General features: G+C 68.2%; 2 protein-coding genes across 2 annotated transcripts; both read left to right on the forward strand.

Annotated features, from left to right (window-relative positions):
- Positions 1-610: 610 nt before the first annotated feature.
- On the forward strand, positions 611-9,155 carry TARS2 (threonyl-tRNA synthetase 2, mitochondrial). The gene is made up of 18 exons (XM_075724355.1): positions 611-670; positions 847-1,046; positions 2,189-2,312; positions 2,788-2,909; positions 2,990-3,107; positions 3,303-3,367; positions 3,461-3,539; positions 3,637-3,783; positions 3,890-3,988; positions 4,182-4,348; positions 4,428-4,590; positions 4,682-4,819; positions 6,306-6,383; positions 6,475-6,575; positions 6,669-6,770; positions 6,892-6,964; positions 7,052-7,166; positions 9,007-9,155. Exons 1-18 carry the CDS (start codon positions 611-613, stop codon positions 9,153-9,155), a joined length of 2,100 nt encoding a protein of 699 aa, XP_075580470.1.
- A 987-nt stretch (positions 9,156-10,142) lies between these two features.
- On the forward strand, positions 10,143-14,634 carry ECM1 (extracellular matrix protein 1). The gene is made up of 7 exons (XM_075724540.1): positions 10,143-10,185; positions 11,816-11,887; positions 12,544-12,845; positions 12,935-13,312; positions 13,960-14,180; positions 14,279-14,366; positions 14,461-14,634. The coding sequence occupies exons 1-7, from the start codon at positions 10,143-10,145 to the stop codon at positions 14,632-14,634; spliced, it is 1,278 nt and encodes a 425-aa protein (XP_075580655.1).
- The last annotated feature ends 3,533 nt before the right edge of the window (positions 14,635-18,167 follow it).

Here is an 18,167-nt window from a genome sequence, read left to right on the forward strand (position 1 = left end):
TTTTGTTCTGGGGTTTTTTGGTTTTTTTTTTTTTTTTTTTTTTGTTGGGTTGGGGTTTTTTGTTTGTTTTTTTTTTTTTTAGTTATATGTTTGATAAAGGTGTAGGGTTAAATATCTCCATAAAAATTACAAAAAACGAGACGCTGGCGGAGCCTTTCTTTCTCGCGGGCGCTCGGGTGGGTCTCGGTCGCCTCCGCGCCGAGGGGACCCGCGGCCGGGGGCTCCTCCGGGGGCTCCTCCGGGCCCCGTTACCGCGGGGGGTCCGGCCGCTGCCGCCCCCGCTCCCGCCGGACCCCGGACCCGGCCCTGAGGCGCCGGGACCCGCCCTGAGGCGGTACCGGTCCCCCCCGCCCGTGGCTGTAGTTGGGGCCGGCGCCGCCGCGTTCCCCCGGGCCGGGCGAGTCCAACGCGGCCTCCCCGGGGGGGGGGCGGGGGGAGCGGGCGAGGACGAGGCTGGGGGTGGGACCCAGGCGCCTGGCACCGCCCCCGGGTAGGGCGAGCCGCGCGTCTTGGCCCCGCCCCTGGGCGGGGACTGCCCCCCCGGCCACGCCCCCTCGGTGGGGTTGAGGCCGGCGTCCGGTCGGCGCCGGAAGGGGCGGGGCTTCGCGCCATGCCGTCCGCCCGCGCCGGCGCGCGGTTTCTCTTCGCGGGAGCCTCGCGCCGACACCGGGTGCGCTCGCGCCCGCCCCTTCCCCCTTCCCCCCCCCCCCCCCCCCCCATCCCCAGCACCCCGCCGTCCTGCCCCTCCCCCACCCGCCCACCGGCGGCCTCGCGCTCCGCCGGGGAGCCGGCCGCCCTGACCTCACGTTGACCCCACGCTGACCCCACGCTGCCCCCTGACCCCAGGTCTCCGGGCCGGACCCCCCCCTCCCCGAGCGGCTCCGGCTCTTCCAGCGGCTGCGGGCGGCGCAGGAGCGGCCGGATAGGCCCGGCCCCGACCCCGGGGTCCCCCCGGGGACCCCCATCCGCATCGCCCTGCCCGGGGGGCGCCGCCTGCCCGGCCGGGCCCTGCAGACCACCCCGCTCCAGGTGGCCGCGCAGCTCGGGTACGTGCGGGGCCTCCCCCCGCGGGGCCCTGCCCTGCCCCGGTGGGCCCCACGGCGGCTCCACGGGGTCCTCGCTCTGTCCCCACGGGTCCTGACGGGGTCCCCACACTGTCCCTAGGGTCCCCACGGGATCCCCACACTGTCCCTAGGGTCCCCACGGGTCCTGACGGGGTCCCCACGCTGTCCCTAGGGTCCCCACGGGTCCTGATGGGGTCCCCGCACTGTCCCTAGGGTCCCCACGGAGTCCCTACACTGTTCCTAGGGTCCCCACGGGTCCTGACGGGGTCCCCGCACTGTTCCTAGGGTCCTCACGGGGTCCCTACACTGTTCCTAGGGCCCCCACGGGTCCCCATGGGGTCCTCGCTCTGTCCCTAGGGTCCCCATGGGATCCTCACACTGTCTCTAGGGTCCCCACGGGTCCTGACGGGGTCCCCACACTGTCCCTAGGGTCCCCACGGGGTCCCTACACTGTTCCTAGGGTCTCCACGGCATCCCCAGCGTCCCCACGGGGTCCCCACCCTCTCCCTATGGTCCCCACGGGTTTCCCGTTGTCCCCACAGGATCTCCAGCGTCCCCATGGGGTCCCCACACTGTCCCAGTGGTCCCCATGGGGTCCTCAGGGTCCCCACCCTCTCCCTATGGTCCCCACGGGGTCCCCATTGTCCCCACGGGGTCCCCACCCTGTCCCTAGTGTCCCCACGGGATCCCCAACATCCCCACAGGGTCCCCAGTGTCTCCACGGGGTCCGTACCCTGTCCCTATGGTCCCCACAGGGTTCTCAGCGTCCCCACGGGGTCCCCATTGTCCCCACAGCATCCTCATGGGGTCCGTACCCTGTCCCTATGGTCCCCATGGGGTCCTCGGGGTCCCCATGGGGTCCCCAACATCCCCACAGGGTCCCCATATTGTCCTTATGGTCCCCACAGGGTCCTCAGGGTCCCCACAAGGTCCCCAACATCCCCATGGGGTCCCCACACTGTCCCTATGGTCCCCATAGGATCCTCAGGGTCCTCACAGTGTCCCCACAGGGTCCCCAGCGTCCCCACGGGATCCCCATATTGTCCCTATGGTCCCCATGAGGTGCCCGGGGTCCCCACGGTGTCCCGAGGGTCCCCGCAATGTCCCCCCCGCTGTCCCCGCAGGGGTGACCCGCCGGAGGTGGCGCTGGTGGCCCGGGTGAACGGGACCCTCCAGGACCTTGACCGGCCCCTGGCAAGCGATGCCGACCTGGAGCTCCTGGGCTTCTCCACGCCGGAGGGCCGGGCGGTGAGCGAGTCCCACCGGATGGGGCCGGGCTGCGTCCCCGTGTCCTTCCCGTGTCCCCTTCCCGTGTCCTTCCCATGTCCCCCTGCCATATCCCCCTCCCGTGTCCCACCCATGGCCCCCCCGTGTCCCCCTCCCATCTCCCCCACCTCATGTCCCCCTCCCTGGCCCTCCCATGTCCCTCCTATGTTCCCCTCATGTCCCCTTCCCTGGCCTTCCCATGTCCCCCTCCGTGGCCCCCCCGTGGCCCTCCCATGTCCCTGTGTCCCTCCCATGTCCCCATGTCCCCCTCCATGGCCCTCCCGTGTCCTTCCCGTGTCCCCCTCCCTGTCCCTCGCATGTGTCCCTCCCATGTCCCCTTCCCATGTCACCCTCCCTGTTCCCCTCCCGTGTCCCTCCCATGTGTCCCACTCCCATGTCCCTCCTCCGTGTCCCCCTCCGCATCCCTCCCATGTCCCCCCTCCATGTCCCCCCCCAGGCTTTCTGGCGCTCCAGCGCCTGCGTCCTGGGCGCGGTGGTGGAGCAGTTTTACGGGGCCACGCTCTGCAGCGCCCAGGCCACCGAGGATGGCTTCTTCTGCGACGTCCACATGGGCGACAGGTAAGGGGACGCACGCGCACGCACGCACGCGTGGGTCCCCCGTGGGGCACGGTGTCCCCAGCCCGTCCCCACGCCCGCAGGACGGTGCAGCGCGACGAGCTGCCGGCGCTGGAGAACGCTTGCGCGGCTTTCGCCCGCGCTGGGCACCGTTTCGAGCGCCTCGAGGCCACCCGCCAGCAGCTGGCCGAGCTCTTCAAGGTGAGACCCCGCGGTGCGTCCCCGTCCCCGGCGTGTCCCCTCCCCGTCCCGGGATGGGGTGAGGGAGCCCAGCTTGGGGACGTCGGGACCCCCCTGGTTGGGGTTATGGAGCAGGGTGATGCTAACGGGGACCGGTGTCACCCACTTCGCTGTCACCCACGCTGCTGTCACCCCCTCGGCGCGTGTCCCCTGCAGCACAACAGCTTCGAGCTGCAGCGGATCGAGGAGGAGGTGACGTCCCCTACGGCCACCGTCTATAGGTGAGTGCAGGGGGACACTGAGGGGGGCACGTCCAGGCAGAGACGGGGCTGTGAGTTCCCCACGTCCGTCCCTGCGTCCGTCCGTCCCCGCAGGTGCGGCCCGCTGCTCCATCTCTGCCACGGTCCCCTCTTGCAGCACACGGGGCTGATCGGAGCCCTCCGCGTCCTGACAGTAGGTTTAGGTGTGGGGCAGAGGTGGGGAGGGGGACGCAGACCCAGATATCTGGGCCCCACTGATTTTTATTTCTTTTTTTTTCCCCCCACGGCAGAGCTCGGCCGCGTTTTGGCAAGGGGCTGGGGGCCGCCAGTCGCTGCAGCGCGTCACCGCTGTCGCCTTCCCCAGCGCCCAGGATTTGGCCGACTGGCAGCAGGCGCAGGATGAGGCCGCGCTGCGGGATCATCGCCGAATCGGTCGGGTGAGCCCCACGCGGGTTGGGGAGAGGGGGTGGGCGTTACTGGGGGGGTCACCGGCGGCCACTGGCCGCCGGTGACCCCCCCAGTAACGCCCACCCCCCTGCACAGGAGCAGGAACTTTTCTTTTTCCACAAGCTCAGCCCTGGCAGCTGCTTTTTCCTGCCCCGCGGCGCCCACGTCTACAACACCCTCGTCGACTTTATCAGGGTATGTCACCGCCCGGGGTGGTGGTGAGGGGCTGAAATCGGGGTCTGCTCTTGTACCCCAACTCCCTGCCGTGCCCCCATCCTTGCAGCAGCCGTGGTTGCGGCTTCTTCCCGCGTCCTGGAGCACCCGGAGTTTGCTCCGGGATGGGCGCCGTGGGGCTGGGCTGATGTCCCCGTCCCCGTTGTCACCGCAGAGCGAGTATCGGGCGAGGGGCTTTTGCGAGGTGGTGACCCCCAACATGTTCAGCCCGCGGCTCTGGGAGCTTTCGGGGCACTGGCAGCACTACAGCGCCCACATGTTCTCCTTCACCGCCGGCACCGAGACCCTCTCCCTCAAACCCATGAACTGCCCGGCCCACTGGTGAGCGCAGGGAACACAGCGGGAGACACCGGGGATGGGACCGCCCAGGCCTCTGACCCGTCCGTCTGTCCGTCCGCAGCCTGATGTTCGCCCACCGGCCGCGGTCCTGGCGGGAGCTGCCGTTGCGCCTGGCCGATTTCGGGGTGCTGCACCGTAACGAACCTCCTGGCACTTTGACGGGGCTGACGCGGGTACGGCGTTTCCAGCAAGACGACGCTCACATCTTCTGCACACTGGAGCAGGTGAGCGGCCCCGCCTGTCCCCTCCCGCGGCCCCAGCGCTGTGGCCCCCCCTAACGCCGCGTCCTGCCCGCCGCTGACGCCTCGTCCCCAGCTGGAGGGCGAGATCGACGCCTGCCTGGACTTCGTGCGGACGGTCTACGCCGTGCTGGGCTTCTCCTTCCGCCTGGCCCTGGCCACCCGCCCCACCGGCTTCCTGGGGGACCCCGAGACCTGGGACCGCGCCGAGCAGGTGGGACGGGGACAGGGATGGGGACGGAGCGTGGCCCTGCCGCAGGCGCTGTCCCCCGCATCGCATCTGGGCTTTGCCACCCCATCCCCTGCGGCGTGCACCACGCGTCGCCTCTTGCCTTGCCGGCGCACGTCCCGGCTTTGTTTCTGCATCCTGTGCCCTGCGTCCTAGCTTTGTCCCCGTTTCCCATCTTTGTCCCCATGTCCCATGCCCCATGTCCCAGCTTTGTCCCGTGTCCCAGCTTTGTCCCCGTGTCCCATGCTCTGCATCCCATCTTTGTCCCCATGTCCCAGCTTTGTCCCCGTCCCATGCCCTGTGTCCCATCTTTGTCCCTGTGTCCCATGCCCTGCATCCCAGCTTTGTCCCCATGTCCCAGCTTTGTCCCCATGTCCCATGCCCCATGTCCCAGCTTTGTCCCGTGTCCCAGCTTTGTCCCCGTGTCCCATGCCCCATGTCCCAGCTTTGTCTCCATGTCCCAGCTTTGTCCCCATGTCCCATGCCCCGTGTCCCAGCTTTGTCCCCATGTCCCATGCCCTGCATCCCAGCTTTGTCCCCATGTCCCATCTTTGTCCCCATGTCCCATGCCCTGCATCCCAGCTTTGTCCCTGTGTCCCCTGTGCCGTGTCCCAGCCCGGCCACGACGTCCCCTGCCACATGCCCCGGGCGCGACGTCCCAGCTTTGCTGCCGCGTCCCCCGCGTTGGGTCCCATCCCCGTGTCCTGGGCATTGCATCCTGGCCGTGCCCAGCTGTCCCACAGGACGTCCCCTGCACCGCGTCCTCTCCGTCGTGTCCCGGCTTTGTCCCCGCGTCCTGCGTGTCACCTCCCGGCTCTGCCACTGCGACCCTCGCGTTACAGCCCATGCGGCGTGGCCCGTGTGCCACTTCCCGGCTTTGCTGTCGTGTCTGCATGCTGTCTCCGTGCATCGTGTCCCCTTTGTCACACCTGTACATCCTGCCTGTGTCACATCCCCTGCATCGTGTCCCCATATTGCATCCCCTGCATTGTACCTGGACGTTGTCCCCTGCCTCGTGTCCCCACATTGTCCCCCCCCGGCCTTGTGCCTCACGTTGTGTCCCGTCTTGCGTCCCTGCATCTCATCCCCTGCGTCGTGCCTGTACTTCGTGCCCCAGTGTCACATCCCCTGCGTTGTCCCCTCCATCGTGCCTGTACCTCACGCCCCGTGTCGTGTCCCCTGCATTGTGCCTGTGTCCTGTCCCGTGTCGTGTCCCCGCATCACATCCCCTGCGTTTTGCCTCTGCGTCGCACCCGTACGTCGTCCCCTGCATCACATCCTGGGTCGCATCCCCTGCGTCGCATCCCCTGCGCCGTGCCTGTACGTCTTGCCCCTGCGTCATGTCCCGTGCTGCGTCCCTGCATCCCGCCCGTGTATCGCGTCCCCTGCGCCGTCCCCTGCGTTGCATCCCCTCCATCGCACCCGTCCGTCGCGTCCCCTGTGCCACCCCCGCCGTATTCGGTCCCCGCAGCAGCTGGAGCGGAGCCTCCGCACCTTCGGGCAGCCCTGGGAGCTGAGTCCGGGCGACGGTGCTTTTTACGGCCCCAAGGTGAGAGATTTTGGGGCTGGGAGTCCCCGGGGCAAATGGGGGACCCTTGGGGACCCCCCCACCACCACCACTCCACGATTATTCCTGCTAGATCGATATCCAAATCCGGGACGCGCTGGGGCGGCAGCATCAATGCGGCACCATCCAGCTGGATTTCCAGATGCCGGAGAGATTCGGGCTGGAGTATGCCAGGTACGGCATGGGGCGGGGGGACAGATGGAATTTGGGGTGTGGGGGGTCCCCCTTGCCACCCCCCCGGCTAAGTCCTGGTGCGTCCCCTCGCAGTGCGACGGGGGGAATGGCGCGGCCGGTGCTGATTCACCGGGCGGTGCTGGGCTCCGTCGAGCGCATGGTGGCCGTGCTGGCCGAAAATTACGGCGGCCGATGGTGAGGAAGGGGGGGGCGGTCCCGAAGGGGACTGTGACCCCCCCCAAAAACCCCAAATCTTTCAGCTTGGGGCTGTAAAAGGGGCACCCCCGCTGTGACACCCCCCAATTTCCCCCCCCAGGCCGCTCTGGCTCTCCCCGCTGCAGGCCATAGTCATCCCGCAGACGCCCGAAGTCGAGGATTACGCCCGGGAGGTGAGTGTGCGTGTCCCCCGTCCCCCAAAAAAAATCCCTCTGAGCGTCCCTGCGTCCGTCTGTCTGTCTGCTGACGCCGTGGGGCAGGTCCAGGCCGTGCTGCGGGGGGACGGCGTGGTGGCCGATCTAGATGGTGACCTGGGGGCCACCCTGGCCAGGAAGATCCGCAGGGCCCAGCTCGCCCACTACAACTTCCAGCTGGGTAAGGTTTTGGGGGGGGGGGACACAGGACACCCCACACACACACACACCCCCCCCCCCCCCCGGGACCCCCACCCCATCCCTGGGATCGGCTGCGCTGAGTCAGCAGCACCCGACCACCCCCCACCGGAACCTGGGAGCTGCTGGGGCCCCCTGGGGCCCTGGGCTCCTTCTGGGACCCCCCCTTGGCACCCCCTGGGACCCTGGGCTCCTTCCAGGACCCCTTGGGACTGCCCCACCTCGGGACCCCCCTAGCCCCCCCCCCACAACCCCCCTTGGAACCCCCTGGCCCCCCCCACGACCCCCCTTGGGACCCCCCCCTGGGCCCCACCCAGGCTCCTTCCAGGACCCCCTGGGACCCCCCACGACCCCCCTTGGGACCCCCTCCTCGGGATCCCCTGGGACCCCCTGGCCCCCCCCCCCAGGAGACCCCCCCTTGGGACCCCCTGGGACTCCCAGGACCCCTCTTGAGACCCCCCCCTTGGGACCCCCTGGCCCCCCCCAGGAGACCCCCCTTGGGACCCCCCTGGCACTCCCAGGACCCCTCTTGAGACCCCGCCTTGGGATCCCCCTGCAATTCCCCGAAACCCCCCCTGCCACCATCTTGGGATCCCTCCTGTGCACCCCTGGGATCCTGAGACCCCACCTTGGGACCCTCCCCCCGCTCCCCGGGATCCCCTGGGACCCCCTGGAATTCCCCCTGCCACCTCCTTGGGACCCCTCCTGTGCCCCCCCCGGGATCCCCTGGGACTTTCTGGGACCCCCTTTGGGAACCCCCTGGGACTCCCCCAGTTAGACCCTCTTGAGACCCCCACCTTGGGACCCCCTGGGACACCCTGGCCCTCACAGGACCCCCTTGGGTTCCTTCCAGGATCCCCTGGGACCCCCACTTAGAACCCCCCTGGGATTCCCCCTGAAGCCCCCCCTTGCCTTCCTCTTGGGACCCCTCCTGTGCGCCCCCCCCGCCCCCAGGATCCTGAGACCCCACCTTGGGACCCCCCCAGGATACCCTGCACCCTCCTGGGACCCCCCCCAAGAACTCCCTTGGGACCCCCTGCCCACCCTGGGAACTCCTGGTCCCCCCAGGACCCCCCTGGGACCCCCCTGCCCACCCTGGGACCCCCTGGCCCCCCCAGGACCACCCTTGGGATCCCCCTGGGACCCTCTGGCCTGCCCAGGACCCTGCTTGAGACCCCCAGAACCCCCCCTGGAACCCACCCTGGGACCCCCTGGCCCCCCCAGGACCCTGCTTGGGACACCCTGGGATCCCCAGGACCCCCCCTGGAACCCCCCGCAGAACCCCTTGCCCACCCTGGGACCCCCTGGCCCCCCCAGGACCACGCTTGGGACCCCCCTGGGACCCTCTGGCCTGCCCAGGACCCCGCTTGAGACCCCCCAGGACCCCCCCGGAACCCCCCCGGGACCCCCTGGCCCCCCCAGGACCACCCTTGGGACCCTCTGGCCTGCCCAGGACCCTGCTTGAGACCCCCAGAACCCCCCCTGGAACCCCCCCTGGGGACCCCTGCCCACCCTGGGACCCTCTGGCCCCCCCAGGACCCTGCTTGAGACCCCCGGGACCCCCTGCCCACTCTGGGACCCCCTGGCCCCCCAGGACCCCACCTGGGACACCCTGGAACCCCCAGGACCCCCCCTGGAACCCCCCCGGGACCCCGTGGCCACAGCCGGTTGGGGCTGTGGGCGCCCACGCCAGGGCACGTGCAGGCGTGGGGGCACCCATGGGTGCTCGGGGCGGGGGTGCACATGCAGGGTAGGGAGGACACGGCTCGGGGGGTGGCTGTGGGGGTCCCTGGGACACCCCACCCACACCCCCCCCTCCGCAGTGGTGGGCCGGCGGGAGCGGGCACGCGGCACCGTCAGCGTCCGCACGCGGGACAACCGGCAGCTGGGGGAGCGCGACCTGCGCCAGCTGCGGCAGCGGCTGCGGGAGCTGCGGGACGCCCGCGTCCCCGACGCCGAGGAGCGTTTCTGACCCCCCATATGTGCCCCCCATATGTGTGTGTCCCCCCCCCACCCACCCCGTGCCCCCCATTAAAGTGTTGGGAAACCGCCCCAGGCTGTGGCAGGAGCTGAGGCCGGGGCAGCTCAGTGCATCTCCCGCACCCCTTTGCTGGGGTGTGGGGGGGTGCAGGACCCCTGGGTGCCCCCCACCCCAGCCCCCTGGGTCCCCATGTGTGTGTCCCCCCCCCACCCGGACCCCTGGCTCCCTCCCGCCTGGGCTTTGCCCCCGGATGCCGGGGCCCCCCCGTGCCGGGGGGGGGGGGGGGGGTTGCGCAAACCCTGCTCACGTCGCCGCGGGGTTGTTGGGCAATCGCGGGGTGGGGGGGGGGGGCAGGGGCTGGTTCCCCCCCCATTTTGTGTGTGTGTGTGTCCCCCCCGCCCCGGGCACCTGCCCAAAAGCTCGGGCTCAGCCCCGGGCTGGATGCGGCCGTGCTGGGGGGCTGGGCCCCCCCCCGGGGTCCTGGGGGAAGGGGGGTGACCAAGGCCGTGACACCCCCTGCCCCGCGCAGGGGTCCCCAGGGTGGGGTGGGGGGGTTCATCCATGGGTGCTCCCCCCCCCCCCCCAATCCCCGCTCCGGCCCGTGCCAGCACCCGGGGGTGACTCACCGGGCGGGGCAGCCCCAAAACGGGGCAAAACCCACGAAAATCCGGCCACTTCCCCCCCCGCTGTGACGCAGGGGTCCCCAAAGGGGGGGGTTGGGGCCACTGGGGGGGGGGCGGGGGGCACAGGGCCACTGTGGGGGGCACAGGACCACCGCGGTGTCCCCGAGCCCCCCGCCCCGGCCTGGCGGGGGCCGGGGCCCTGTTTGGGGGTGCGGGATGCGGCCCAGCACCCGCAGCCCCCCCGGCCCCGCCGCACGTCAGGGCCGTGACTCAGCCCCGCAGGATTCAGCCCCGCGCCCGCCCCGGCCCTTCATAAGGCGGCGGAGACGGCGGTGGCCCCACAGCGCCCGACGCCATGGCCGCCCTTGGCCTCTTCCTCCTCCTCCTCCTCGCCGCCGGTGAGTCCCGCGGCCCCGAGCGACGCCTGGGGCACCCCTGCATGGCTGGGTCCCCTTCCCGGCACCTGGGTCCCCTTCCCAGACACCTGGGTCCCCTTCCCTGACACCTGAGTCCCCTCCCCAAACACCTGGGTCCCGTTCCCGGCACCTTGGTCCCCCTTCCCTGACACCTCGGTCCCCACCTGCATGGCTGGGTCCCCTTCCCAAACACCTGGGTCCCCTTCCCGGCACCTGGGTCCCCTTCCCAAACACCTGGGTCCCCTTCCCTGACACCTCAGTCCCCACCTGCATGGCTGGGTCCCCTCCCCAAACACCTGGGTCCCCTTCCCGGCACCTCAGTCCCCACCTGCATGGCTGGGTCCCCTCCCCAAACACCTGGGTCCCTGCCTGCACACCACGGTCCCCTTCCCAAACACCCAAGTCCCCTTCCCAGACACTTCTGTCCCCTCCCGGTCACCTGGGTCCCTGTCCCGAACACCTGGGTCCCTTCCCCAACATCTCAGTCCCCCCCCACCTGCATGGCTGGGTCCCCTCCCCGGACACTTGGGTCCCCTTCGAAGAGACTTCTGTCCCTTCCCGGTCACCTGGGTGCCCTTCCCGAACACCTGGGTCCCATTCCTGATGCCTGGGTCCCTGCCTGCACATCTGGGTCCCCTTCCCGGACACTTGGGTCTCCACCCATATGCCTGGGTTCCCCTTCCCGGACACCTGGGTGCCTTTCCCAAACACTTGGGTCCCTCTCCAGGTACCTGGGTGTCCCCTTCCTGGTCCCCTGGGTCCCCTTCCCGAATGCCTGGGTCCCCGTCCCAACACCTGGGTCCCTTTCCCGGACGCTTGGGTCCTCCCCCGTGTGCCTGGGTTCCCCTTCCTGGACTCCTGGGACCCCACCCACACATTTGGGGTCCCCTCCCTGAACACCTGGGTCCCCTTCCCGGTCACCTGGGTCCCTCCCTGAACACCTGGGTCCCCTTTCCGGTCACCTGGGTCCCTCCCTGAACACCTGGGTCCCCTTCCCGGATGTCTGAGCCACATTTGGGCCACCTCCCCAGACACCTGCGTCCCCACCCACATGCCTGGGGTTCCCCTCCCCGGACGCCTGGGTCCCTGCCCACACATCTGGGTCCCCTCCCCGGATGCCTGGGTGGCTTTCCCAAACATTTGGGTCCCTTTCCTGGACACCTGGGTCCCTTTCCCAAACACTTGGGTCCCTCTCCAGGCACCTGGGTGTTCCCTTCCTGGTCACCTGGGTCCCCTGGGTCCCTTTCCTGGACACCTGGGTCCCTTTCCCAAACATTTGGGTTCCTTTCCTGGACACCTGGGTCCTTTTCCTGGACACCTGGGTCCCTTTCCCAAACATTTGGGTCCCTTTCCCAGACACTTGGGTGTCCCCCCGCATGCCTGGGTCCCCTTCCTGGACACCTGGGTCCCTTTCCCAAACATTTGGGACCCTCTCCAGGCACCTGGGTCCCCTCCCCGGACACTTTTGTCCCCTGCCGGTCACCTGGGTCCCCTCCCCATTGTGGGGCTCCAAACCCATGGCATTGGGGGGGTCCCCACTTGCCCCCCGCCCTGGGGTGGGGGTGCTCCTGCTGACCCCCTGTCCCTCGTGTCCCCCCCTTGCCGGTGACAGCGGTGGCCCCGGAGGGACCCCAGCAGGTGGCACAGAGGAGCCTGGCCCTGCAGCACCCCCACATCGAGCAGCGTAAGGGTGGGGACGGGGGGGACATGGGGTGGGGCCACGGGGTGGGGACATGCATGGGGGGGCACGGGGGGGCCATGGGGACATGGATGGAGGGGACATGGGGCTCAGGTGGTGTTGGGGATGGGGGGGCATGAGGAAATCAATGGGGGGACATGGGGGGGGCATGGGGACATGAATGGGGGGCACGGGGGGGCATCTTGGGGTGGGGACATGGAGACACTGAGGGGTGGGGACAGGGGGTGTTGGGGATGGGGGGGCATGGGGACAGGGATGGGGGGGACAGGGGGACACCAAGGGGTGGGGATTTGGGGACAGGGGGGCATGCGGGCATGGATGGGGGGCACACAGGATGGGGGGACATGGGGACAGCCAGGGTTGGAGACAGGGGGATGTGGGGGCATGGATGGGGGGCACAGGGGGGGGGACACAGGATGGGCGGGACACGGGGACAGTGGGGGTTGGGGACAAGGGCACATGGGGACAAGGATGGGGGGGACACACGGGATGGGGGGCACATGGGGACAGCCAGGGTTGGGGACAGGGGGACAGGGGGGACAGGGTGGTGGGGAGGGGGTGCACATAGGGACAGGGCAGCGGGGACACCCCCGCCGCGTCCCCACGCGCCGCGTCCCCACGCGCCCCCTCCCCTCCCTCAGTGCTGCAGGAGGAGCAGCCCCCGGCTCTGCTCCCCGGCGTCCTGGTGTCGGCGCCCGACACGGCCCCGCCGCGCCCACCCCCCACCTGGGGCAGCACCCTGCCCGGCTTCCCCCCGGCCTGGCCCGTGCCCGCCGCCGTCACCCGCCACTGCCGCCAGCCCCCGCCGCCGCCGCCGCCGCACCCGCTGCCGCCCACCGCCTTTGCCCACCTGCACCGGCAGGCGGCTGCGCTCGACGCCCTCCAGCCCCGCCTCGACGCCTGCTGCCACCGCCACAACCCGCTGGCCTGCGCCCGCCATGCCGTGAGTCCCCGGGGCTGGGGGGACGGACGGACATGGGGACGGGTGACCCGCGGCGAGGAGGGTGGGGGTCTGACCCCGCTGTCCCGCAGTGGAAGGAGGTGCTGGACGGGTTCTGCACCGACGAATTCAGCGTCAAGACGCGGCAGTTCCACTGCTGCCGCCAGCACGGCACGGCGCGCCGCCACTGCTTCACCCAAGCCCCTGACACCATCGCCGCTGCCGAGGCCGCTGCTGCCGAGGCCGCTGCTGCCGCCGTTGCCACCTGGGACCCCGCCAGCGAGCCGCCCTTCCCCCCCGGCGAGCCCACCGTCGCCAACATGGGCAACATCTGCGGCTTGCGGGCGCTGCGCCCCGGCCCCCCTGGCCCCGGCGGCCCCTCCGGCCCCCGCGTCCACCTGCGCCTGCGCCTGGAGCGCGACTACGGCCGCTGCTGCCGCAACGGGAGCCTCGCCTGCGCCCACAATGCCGTGAGTGCCGGGGGGACGTGGGGGGTGAGGAGGGTCCCAGGCATCCGGGGGGGGAAGACCTGGGTGGCAAGGAGGGACCCAGGCATCCAGGAATTGGGGGGACCCGGGCGTTTTGAGGGACCCAGGAATCCAGGAAGGGATCCAGGAATTTAGAAACAAGGGAGGGACCCAGGTGTCCAAGAATTAGGGGGACCCAGGCATCTGGGAGGGACTCGGGGCAAGGAGGGACCTGGGTGTCCAGGGATTGGGGGGACCCAGGCGTTTTGAGGGACCTGGGTTATCCAGGAAGGCACCCAGGAATTTAGAAACAGGGAGGGACCCAGGCATCCAAAAACTGGAGGGACCCAGGCATCCAGGAGGGACTTGGGTGTCTGAGAATTGGGGGGACCCAGGTGTTCGGGAGGGACTCAGGGGGCAAGGAGGGACCTGGGTGTCCGGGGACTGGGGGGACCCAGGAATTTAGACACAAGGGAGGGACCCAAGCATCCAAGAATTGGGGGGACCCAGGCGTCCGGGAGGGACTTGGGTGTCTGGGGACTGGAGGGACCCAGGCAGCCAGGGAGGGGACCCGTGTTTTTGGGAGGGACCCAGGTATTTAGAAACCAGGGAGGGAACCCAGGTGCCCCAAGCGATGCTGTCCTGCGCAGTGGCAGAAGGGGCTGGCGCGGTTCTGCCGGGAAGAGGCAGCGGTGAAGACGCGGCAGCACCGCTGCTGCCAGCGCGGGCCGGGTCGCGCCCAGAGCCGCTGCTTCGCCGCCGCCGCCCCCCACCCTGCCTACGACCGGGAGCTGCACAACGTCAGCCTGGCGCGGCCGGGCCCCGCGCTGCTCCGCTCCCTCTGCGGGCCCACCCGCCTGCTCACCAAAAGGTGGGTGCCCATCCCTACCCAGCACCCCGGCTGTGGGCTGTAGGGACCCAGGTGTCCCGGCCCACCCAAGGGTGACCCCCTCTGTCCGTGTCCCGCAGGCGCCCGGTGCCGGAGCTGCTGGGGGCCGTGACGGCCGCGTGCTGCCCGCTGCCGCCTGAGGAGCAGAGCGCCTGCGCCCAGGAGCAGGTGAGTGCGGGCTGCAGGGGTCCAGGGAACCCCCAAAACCCCCTGACAACCCCCCTGACACCCCCCCTGACCCCCTTTCCCCCGTTGTCCCCAGCTGTCCCAGGGCATCGCCACCCTCTGCGCCGCCTCCCGGGACGCCTGGCGCGACCCCCAGCGCTGCTGCGCGCAGGAGGAGCCCGAGCGCCGCCGCTGCTTCGACGCCACGTACCTGGCCCAGGTGACCCTGGGGGCGGCCGTGGCCCCCCCGCCCCTGGGCCATGAGGAATGACCCCCCCCACCCCACCCCACCCCCCGGGGCGAGGGGGGCAATAAAGGTGCTGTGGTGTCACCCCGCCGTGTGTCTCGGTGTCCCCGATGCTTCTGTGTAGGGGCCTCCCGTGCCTCAGTTTCCCCACAGCGTTTGGGGTCCCCCCTGTGCCTCAGTTTCCCCACAGCGTTTGGGGTGCCCCTTGTCCTCAGGGTCCCCTTGTACCTCAGTTTTACCCACACTGTTTGGGGTCTCCCCTGTGCTCAGGGCCCGCCCCTGTCCTCAGGGTCCCCCCCGTGCCTCCGTTTCCCCACAGCATTTGGGGTCCCCCCTGTGCTCGGGGCGCCCCTGTACCTGTTTCCCCACAGAATTTGGGGGCCCCCCCGTGCCTCAGTTTCCCCACAGGCCCCAGAGTGTGTCGGGGTGCGCCCTGGGGGTGTTTGTGTATCGGGGTGCACCCCGGGTGAGGGGGCACACGTGCCCCTGGGGTGTCCCTGTGCCCCCCCATTCCCCTGCAGTCTCACGGCCCCACGGTGTCGCTGTCACCCACGTCCCCCACACTGCCATGACCCCCGGCTGTCCCCATGTCCCCCCACAGTGTCCCCATGCCCCCCATGTCCCTACACCCCCCTCCCCTGGTGTCCCCATGTCCCCAGGATCACAAATGGGGAAACTGAGGTGCAGGGCAGGTGCTGTCCTGGTCTCATGGCTGCACCCCTCTCTTTTGCACCCCCATTATTTTTACTCCCCCCCCTTTGCACCCCTTCTTTCTACCCCTCCATTTTTGCAGCCCCCCCCCCCCTTTTGCACTCCTCTTGCTCCCCCCCACTCTTGAGCCCCCCATGGGTAGCAGCGACAGGCAGGGGTCACCCCATCACCCCCCACCCCGTGCCTCAGTTTCCCCCTCAGCCCGCAAGGGACACAGCTCCCTGGGGGTGTTTGGAGGCCCAGGGGGGTGTTGGGGTCCCTGGGGAAGCTCTGATAGACCTCCCCGGCCCCTGCCCTTCCCCGCATCCATCCGCCCCGGGCGCTCCAGCAGCTGTCTGTCCATTCCCAGAGTTGGTGTCTGTCCCTCTGTCCATAGCATCACAGAAGGGTTTGGGTGGGAAGGGACCTTCAAAGGCCACCCAGCCCCTGCCACGGGCAGGGACGTCTTCACCCACATCAGGCTGCTCCGAGCCCCGTCCACCCTGACCTTGGATGTCTCCAGGGATGGGGCACCCAGCACCCTCTGGGCACCCTGTGCCAGGGCATCGCCACCCACAGCGTGACAGATTTCTCCCCTCTATCCCGTCTGAATCTCCCCGCTTTCAGTTTAAAACCATTCCCCCTTGTCCCGTCACAACCACCCCAGCTCCCCCAGCCCGTCCTCACAGCTGCACTGCTCCGTGAGGAAGCCTCTTGTGCTTCCCAGAGCACTCGCTGCTCTTTGGCCCATGGGAGCGCAGAAAACCATGAAACAAAAACCCAGGGCTTTAACATGAAAACCAGGAAGGCCTCTGGCTCTGTACTACTGTATATGCACTGGCATTTCGGGTGACGCACCTGAGGGACCTGGACGAGCTCAAGAAGTGGGCCTGTGTGACCCTCGCAAGGTTCAGCAAGGCCAAGTGCAAGGGCCTGCAGCCGAGCGGGGGCAACTCCCCACACCAACACAGACGGGGGCGGGGGGCGCGGATGGGTTGGGGACACCGGTGGGTGACAAAGGGGAACATGAGCCGGCAACGTGCACTGGCAGCCCCAAAAGCCGAGCGTCTCCTGGGCTGTGCCCACAGCAGCGTGGCCAGCAGCCGAGGGAGGGGATGCTCCCCCTCTGCTCCGCTCCCTGCGCCCGGCTCCGGGGTCCCCAGCGCAGGAGAGGCGTGGAGCTGTCGGAGCGGGTGCAGAGGCCACGGAGATGATCCGTGGGCTGGAGCGGCTCTGCTCCGAGGGCAGGCTGGGAGAGCTGGGGCTGCGGGGAGCAGAGAAGGCTCCGGGGAGGCCTTAGTGCGGCCTTTCACAGCTCGGCAGGACGACGGGGACAGACTGTTTAGTAGGGCCGGTAGCGATACAGGCAGAGGTGGCACTTGGGGCCATGGTTTAGTGAGCATGAGGGTGTTGGGTTGACAGTTGGACTGATGATCTTAGAGCTCCTTTCCAACCTTAGTGATTCCTAGTTTTTACTTTCATTATAAATAATCCAGCCACCAAGGCAGGAAACATGAAATTATTCCTCTCCCCTTAATTGGTTTAGTGGTGGCCTTGGCAGCGTGAGGTTACTGGTTGGACTGGATGATCTTAAAGGGCTTTGCCAACCTCAACAACTCGATGATTCTGTTCTATGATTCTATGACAGGACAAGGGGGAACGGTTTTAAACTGAAAGCGGGGAGATTCAGACTGGATAGAGGGGAGAAATTTGTCACGCTGCGGGTGGTGAGGCCCTGGCACAGGGTGCCCAGAGGGTGCTGGGTGCCCCATCCCTGGAGACATCCAAGGTCAGGGTGGATGGGGCTCGGAGCAGCCTGATGTGGGTGAAGATGTCCCTGCCCGTGCCAGGGGCTGGGCCAGATGCCCCTTGAAGGTCCCTTCCCACCCAAACTCTTCTGTGATGCTATAAAATACCCAGCACGTACCAAAACCCCAGGCACGAGATTCAAATTGACCTCAGCTCCCTGCTCCTGCCACAGTGAAATGGGCAAACAGAGCAGGGAACAGTTCCGTTGCCTCCGTCCCCCCGATCTGAAGGGCATCGGGCGTCCCTGCCCCTAACGCAGGCAGCCCAGGGAAGCTTTGTCCTCAGAGCGAGCGCAGGCTGGAAGGTACCAGCGCGCAGTGCTTACCCTCTCCTTCGCCATTCGGGTCAGCGAGCGGGAATCCCTCAACAGCTCACAGCCTCTGACCGGACTCTTCTCCTCACTCCCTTTGCTGTTTTAGCATCCACAGCTGTTACGTTCCTCAGCAAGTGAAAGAAGAGGTTCATAGTTCAGTAATTCACATTTAGGGACAGCAGAAATGTGGTTTTTCCCTTTGTAAGCTTTAAGGCCAGTTAGGTGCGTCTGCTTTTTTGCGTTTCTGAGCTTCGGAAAACAGAACTTGGGTCATTCTAGAAAAGATTGGACCTGACAGCCATCACCTGAGCCATCATCCCCTCGCTTAGGAGCTGCTCTGAACCTCAGGGAAGGGTGACAAGGAAGGAAACCTTCCCCTTGCGACTCCAGTATCGCACGTTGAAGGTAGCTGTCCGGGAATACTCGGATATCGAGAGCAGCCGCCCTGTGTTTCCCTCCTTGCAGGATATTCCTCCCCTCCTGCAGGTCCCCAGCACGAAACGGGACTCAGCTGGGGTTCTGGGATGTAGGGGAGCAAATCCCTACACGCGGAAAACGCGACATTACAGTGGCCAGAGATCCTGCGCTGCGCCTGGGGGTGGTTTCGCTTCTGGCCTGAATAAAAGGAAGCATTTTGGTTGTCTCAGAGGTTGATACCTGTTGACTTCCATCACTTAACTAACCGGGGGAGACAAAAAACAGCTTCAGAACTGCCGCCAAACCACCCCTTCTCTCGCAGGGAAGA

This window comes from Pelecanus crispus, chromosome 22 (genome assembly GCF_030463565.1).
Source record: "Pelecanus crispus isolate bPelCri1 chromosome 22, bPelCri1.pri, whole genome shotgun sequence".
NCBI classification, from domain to species: domain Eukaryota; kingdom Metazoa; phylum Chordata; class Aves; order Pelecaniformes; family Pelecanidae; genus Pelecanus; species Pelecanus crispus.